Source organism: Athene noctua, chromosome 5 (assembly GCF_965140245.1).
Source record: "Athene noctua chromosome 5, bAthNoc1.hap1.1, whole genome shotgun sequence".
Classification (NCBI taxonomy): domain Eukaryota; kingdom Metazoa; phylum Chordata; class Aves; order Strigiformes; family Strigidae; genus Athene; species Athene noctua.
The window spans coordinates 33,204,108-33,210,677 of NC_134041.1; the positions used below are offsets into that span (position 1 = coordinate 33,204,108).

Consider the following 6,570-nt stretch of genomic DNA (forward strand, 5'->3'; position numbering starts at 1 on the left):
TCAGTTAAATGGCATGGCTGGTTGGGTTCAGCAGACGTTCATCTCCCTCTTTTTTTTTTTTTGTTTTCTTCCTTTAAATTTTTTTCTCCTCATGCTGCTAGGTTCATTGCTGCATTTATCCTTAACTTTATTTCTGGACAAGATGACCTGAAAACAAGCCACCAGAGACTCTGGGGAGGTTTGTAACAAATAAATTAATGAAAACATCCATTCTGACTGCCTCCAAAAGGTCTGTCTCCAAAACAAATGACAGTAAACACACTGTGGTACAGCACATTCTGGGCAAACCCCTCTCTCCTTGTTTTTGAACAGCTTGGGAGAGAAAAATATCTTTTTGTAGTAGTATTTTTCAGCTTTTTGCTCTCCATGAATAAACTGAAAATTGAATGTAGAACTGAAATGCTTTTGAGTGCAGAGGTCATTTGATAACAGATGCACATCTACCAGTTGATTGAATCAGAAAATGCATTGATCCAGGATCCTAAACAACTCTGCTGTGTAGTCCTACACAACCTGTGGATGCGAGCCAGTCTTCTGTTCTCTGTCAACAGAATGTTTGATGACTCAACCGTTTAACAACACTGGACCAGATAGTAGTCTGGATGTTGTAATCTCCCTGCTTGCTTTTGGGGTCTACCCCAATGTCTGCTACCACAAGGAGAAGAGGAAAATTCTTACCACTGAGGGGCACAATGCACTCATCCACAAGTCATCTGTCAACTGCCCTTTCAGCAGCCAGGACATCAAGTATCCATCGCCTTTTTTTGTTTTTGGTGAAAAGGTAAAGACTTTGAATTTGTTCTTGATCATGTGCTGCCAAGTTGTCTAGGAGTATCTTTTTGGTAAAGAAGCCAAAGGAAAAACAACACTAAGTTAAGAAAAAACAACATTATGCAATATTTAGCTTGTTTGTTCTGGTTTTATGGGGTATTGTTTTGGTTTTTTGTTGTTTTGGGGTTTTTTAACAGTGAATCTTACATGGTCATGGTGTCATTCGGTCTTCCAGTAACTTCCAGTCACCAAATTCAGTAGCAGAGCTGCATAGAAAGTTCCTGTGAGTTTTGTGAAAACAGCCAGCTCATAAAGATCTCAATTATTTTCCTTAAGAGAATGCTTTGGGAGCTTTTTCATACTTGATTAGGCACTAGAGAATTTTTGCCTTCATCACTTCTGCTACTTACAAGTCCAGAGAGAAAACAGGAACATGTAGTATGGCACTGGGGTGCTCCCTTTCTGGCATGTAGGTAGTCTGTTATTTGCTGAGAACAGTTCCCATTTCCCAAGCATCTCCTAAAAACCCTGAGATGCTTTCCACAGGGCCCCCCTGACCTTCTCCTCCATCCTGTTAATTCTCTGTGCTCTGCACATACTGTACAGGTGCACTTAAACCCCTGTGTGCTGTCATGTGCTCTGGTGATGGCCATCACAAAGGCACCTGCTCCTGCTCCCCCTTCTTTCCAGGAGCAAAGGAACGCAGTGCCTTTGTGTAGGACGTAGCCATGAGATGCTCCTTGGGCTGCCAGCCTGCTTGCGCTGCCTGTGAGCAGTTACTCCAGCACAGCCATGTGGAGGGGTTTCTTCTTTGTTCCCTTGTTTACACTGGTTAGTTCAGAATATGCTGATTTATATCCTCAGTCCTTTTTGCAACTTCTTATAGTAATGGCAGATAAGCCACTGCTGAAAGATGGTAGGTTTAGATTAGATATAAGGAAGACACTGGCACAGGTTTCCCAGAGAAGCTGTGGCTGCCCCCTCCCTGGCAGTGTTCAAGGCCAGGTTGGACGGGGCTTTGGGCAACCTGGGCTAGTGGAAGGTGTCCCCTTGCCAGGGGATTAGAACTAGATGACCTTTAAGGTCCCTTCCAACCCAAACCAGTCTGTGATTCTATTATATGATTCTGTGATTGGTAATAAATGGAGTTTTGACTCCTTTGGGCACTGGCTGGGGGCTCAGCTTGTTACTTGGGATTTCCACGCAGTTCAGAGCTGCGGCGAGGCTTCACCTCTTCTTCGTCCTTTATGTCAGGATCCCAAGTGGGTCAGACCTTTGATGTGCCTTGACTGTCTCTGTACAGTGAGCTCCCCTGAAAAACACAGAAGACTTTTGAACTCAAAAAGCTGTGCTTTATTAAATCAAAATACACATGGGAACTAAAAGTGGCTGAGACAGAGGCTTTAGAGTGGCTGAGGTAAGACTGGGGTGAAGGAAAGATTACATGCAGCACTCTCCCTACTCATTACTTACCTGCTAGAAGACACTTTCTCTCTGAGGTCTGCTTACCTGTTTCCTGCTGCACTTGGCAGTCTCTGACCCGCAAGTTCAACGCTCCTTGTCGTGGCCAATTTTCTGCCACAATTTCCAGCTTTTGACTGCTTCTCTCTTGAGTTAATATGTGACAGGAACAAAACTCCCTGAGGACAAGCAAGTACAATGAATTCTGCCCATCACACTCCACCATGCTCCTGTGTGAAAGGAAGGAGGGAGAGGGGCAGCTCTCAGGGTGGGAGGCTGAAATCCAAAGTACCACCCTTCAGTTCCTCTCTAAAATGAAGGGCAGTAGCCTGTGTAGTCAGTGCTGTTCTCTCTGGCTTAGGTCAGATGGTTTGTTTTTGTCCAAGTGCTCACTTAAAGGACAAGCTTAAGGTCTTGTTTCTATCAAATGACGAAGCGGGCTGGTTGCATGGACGTGTAGCACCTTCCAAATCTGCATGTGCAGGACCCAACAAAAGCGGTAACGTGAGCTTTTCATCACAGCCCCAGCGATGCCGAAGGTGGGAAGATAAGTCAGCTATGCCTTGGTCATTTTTAGGTTGACAGAACGTGAGGAAGGCTCTAGCAAAAGGACAGCTGCATCATTGCAAACATGTAGTCATGGAAAAATGAATACTTTTAAATGGCAGGTGGTTTGGGGAGGCTTTTTTACACCAGCCAGTGCTGAATCCCTGTAAACATCTGCCTAGTGTTCGATTTTGTGTGCATGTGTGTTCTTGTAATTTTACCTAGATTTTTTTGTGTTGGGTTTTTTTTACAAAATTCTCTGGTTTCAGTGTCCAGAGGAAGGTGTAGGGATCTGTTGTCTATTTCAAGAGTCATGTTCCTCTTCCACCTGCAGATTCGAACACGAGCCATCTCTGCCAAAGTGATGACCTTGGTGAGCCCGCTGCAGCTGCTTCTCTTTGCCTCCAAGAAAGTCCTGTCGGATGGGGAGCTCATTCTGGTAGATGACTGGTATGGATCTCCTTGGTCCTCATAATCTTGAGGTCTGTGAAAGAGCCCAGTCTGAGGGCGAGCGACTACTAGCACAGACGTAAATCTCTATAGAACAGGGACCCTAGAGCAAGCACTGCGACACAGGTTAATGGTGAGGGCCTTACCTTTGTTTACTCTGAGGAAGGGAGGGCTTTATATTGGCAGCACTGTTTTGTGCAGATTATCTGCTTAAACTGAAAACATGATACCAGGCAGTTTCCCAAACAACTGCTGGTTTTTTTTTCCCCTTTAACTGAAATATGAACAAGAGGTACTAGGTATTTTGAACTTCCTCTTCATGCAGAGGCTGAGGAAACTTTATTTTTAAGTCTCAGAAACAGCTTAAGGAGAGAGGCTAAGGACCAGTTGGTTGCCTCTGGCAGCATGCGTTTTGTGGCCATAACCAAATACCATCTGGATGTCTTCTTTTTTTTTTTTTTTTTTTTTTCTTCTTCCCCTCCTTCCCCTCTCTGGTCAGTAAAATGGAGGTGAAGAATTGCTTAAGCTTAATTCACTAATATTTTTGAGGGTGGCCTGGAGTTTTCAAAATCTTGAGGAGCCTCATGTTTCTAGTTTACTTTGGGTTTGTATCTTTCTGTTTTGACGCTAGGAGTTGTGTTTCGGTGTTATCTGAGTATGTTAAATCTCAAGAGCAGATTTAAAGAGAAGGATAGTTATGTTTTAACCATGTCAGACTTTAGGGATCTTGCAAATTTTCCTCCTGAATTTCACATCCCTTCATTGACAAATTAAAACTTCAGAGATGAGAATATAGATTTCTGGCTTGGTATGTGCAGTGCTCAATGAAAAACCGCTCTAGAGTTCATCTTTTGTAACAGGTTCTCTCTAAAAGTCATGATATATCTAATATACTTCTCTGTGCTGTAGGATCAAGCTGAAGATGCCCCACAATGCGGCTGCCTGCATCACCGCTCTGCGTGCAGCGGTGGAGGCTCTTGTTGTGGAAGTGTCTAAAGATCCTGAGATCATTCGGCAGCTGGACCCACCCAATGAGCGAATGCTGAACGTCATCCGTCAGCTCTCCAGGCCCTCAGCTGCGGGCATCAGCCTCGTGGCCACCAGTGCCAGGTTAGCTCGGCTCCGAGGCCTGGCACCTCGGGGCTCACCTCCCAGTCAGCTCCACTGCTCCTGCCCTGCACGGTGGCTGTAGGAGCCCAGAGCTAAAATCACCAGGAGAGGCTTTGCGCTTTGGCTACAAAATCAATAGTCCTAGCATATGTAAAATGGTCATGTTCAAAGTGTGCTGTAGACAGGGCACTGCCTGTTTCTACAGGAAGGGCAAGTGGTTCTCAGGAGTAAAAGCTGTCATTGCCTCTTCCAAATGACTTTTAAGAAAAGATAATTTATTTGGGGCAAACCTGTTCACCTCTGTCTCTAGAAACAAAGCAGATATTTGGCTGTGCTTGCACCCCTCTCTTGCCCCTTGCTTTCATGTCTTGCTTCTGAAGCAAAGAAAAATGAGAACACTTGTGAGCTATTGGTAATTTAAAGATCAAAACAAAGAACAGCTTCGGTGTACGTTTCACTGTGTTTTGTGAGGAGCAAAATAAAAGATCAGTGTGCTCACATACACAGGAACAGGGCTCGGTCTGTGTGTGTGAGCTGGAGAAGTGTGAGCAAGGAGATAACTTACTTTCCCAGGTGTAGACCTGGCTGAGAGTTACAGAAACACAGAATCATCAAGGTCAGAAAAGACCTTGAAGATCCTCCAGTCCAACCCTTAACCTCACACTGACCATTCCCAACTCCACCAGATCCCTCAGCGCTGGGTCAGCCCAACTCTTCAACCCCTCCAGGGATGGGGACTCCCCCCCTGCCCTGGGCAGCCCATTCCAACGCCTAACAGCCCCTTCTGGAGAGAAATACTTTCTAATAGCCAGTCTGACCCTGCCCTGGCGCAGCTTGAGGCCATTCCCTCTTGTCCTGATGCTTGTTCCTTGATTCAAGAGACTCATCCCCAGATTTCTACAACCTTCTCAGGTGGTTGTAGAGGGTGATGACGTCTCCCCTCAGCCTTCTCTTCTCTAGAGGAAGGACTGCTGATGTGGCACATCAGGCCATTCCCAGCTTTTCTTTACTGAAAAGTGCAAAAAAAAGTGGAAAACGTGCAAAAGTGCAACTGTAATTCAAACATCATATTAACAGAAAATAGAGGCAAGCATAACTGAATATCGTGACAATTGATTATTCCTCTTAATGTTTAAAAATAAGAAATGATTCAAATCATGTTTCTCTCTGCCAGGTTCAGCGATGGTCCTCGTCCCCCCAAAATGACTCGCTACGACAACGGAGGCGGCTTCAGAGGCTTGGGAGGTTTCCCACACGCCTCTGGCTACAGGGGTAGAGGTTACGGCGGCTACGGCTACTCTGGCAGGCGCTTGGGAGCAAGGGGAGCCCAGGGGAGCCCAGGGGGAGGCTGCCACCGAGGAGGGGGAGGAGGGTATCGAGGAGCAGGTGCCTACAGAGGAGGCTGTGGGCAGCTGGGGAGGGGTGGGTGGTAGTTCCAGAAGTTCAGTGACATATTTCCACTTTGACAAAAGCCCATTTCTCTCCTGAATCTCCCTCTTACCAGTCTGTTTCCCATTGCAGTTCCTTAGTGCAAGTACAGCTCTGTAATATATTGTGCCCTTAGGGAGTTTACTGCAGGTTGTATGATTTCATTCTTAATAAACAGCTTGTTTTTAAAGACTTATGTGCTATACATTTAGTTTTTGTATTTGGATTTAGATTTTGAAGCAGTTTGGTGTTAGTTTTGGTTGTAGGAGGTTTAAGGTTTTCTGAGGCAGCCTTTTAATTGTTTAAAACCATTCTCTGCCGAAGAAATTTCAAATTACAGAACTTAGGCTCAGTGGGGATTTTTTTTGTTGCCCAGTCAACTGTGCAAACAGGCCTTGCTGCTGTGGTTTTCTCTCTGTGCCAGGCAGCACTTTGTGCCTCCATGCTGCTGTGTTACACTTGGTGGCACAGCAGATGAGCTCTTCTGCCACTCCAGACAATGTGGGAACACACAAATACCTTTCTCAAGACTGATGCGATGCTACATGTCTCTGCAGAACTTGAGTGATCACAGGAGCACGAGCTGTGCCCTTCCTCTGAGGCACTGTCCAGTTACATTGCTGCTCCACAATGGTCACAGAATCATCTCGGTTGGAAAAGACCTCGAAGATCCTCCAGTCCAACCCTTAACCTCACACTGACAGTTCTCAACTCCACCAGATCCCTCAGCACTGGGTCGACCCGACTCTTAAACCCCTCCAGGGATGGGGACTCCCCCCCTGTCCTGGGCAGCCCATTCCAATG

General features: G+C 45.8%; 1 protein-coding gene across 4 annotated transcripts in view; it reads left to right on the plus strand.

Moving 5' to 3' along the window:
• Positions 1–5,949, plus strand: part of DHX9 (DExH-box helicase 9) — a 28,212-nt gene extending 22,263 nt beyond the window's left edge. For all 4 annotated transcript variants that reach the window (XM_074907020.1, XM_074907021.1, XM_074907023.1 and 1 more), the window contains 4 exons: positions 552–781; positions 3,113–3,228; positions 4,138–4,338; positions 5,513–5,949. In XM_074907020.1, coding sequence (XP_074763121.1) covers positions 552–781; positions 3,113–3,228; positions 4,138–4,338; positions 5,513–5,771 — 806 coding nt within the window. In that variant the 3' untranslated portion in view covers positions 5,772–5,949. The remainder of the gene's footprint in view (positions 1–551; positions 782–3,112; positions 3,229–4,137; positions 4,339–5,512) is intronic.
• The last annotated feature ends 621 nt before the right edge of the window (positions 5,950–6,570 follow it).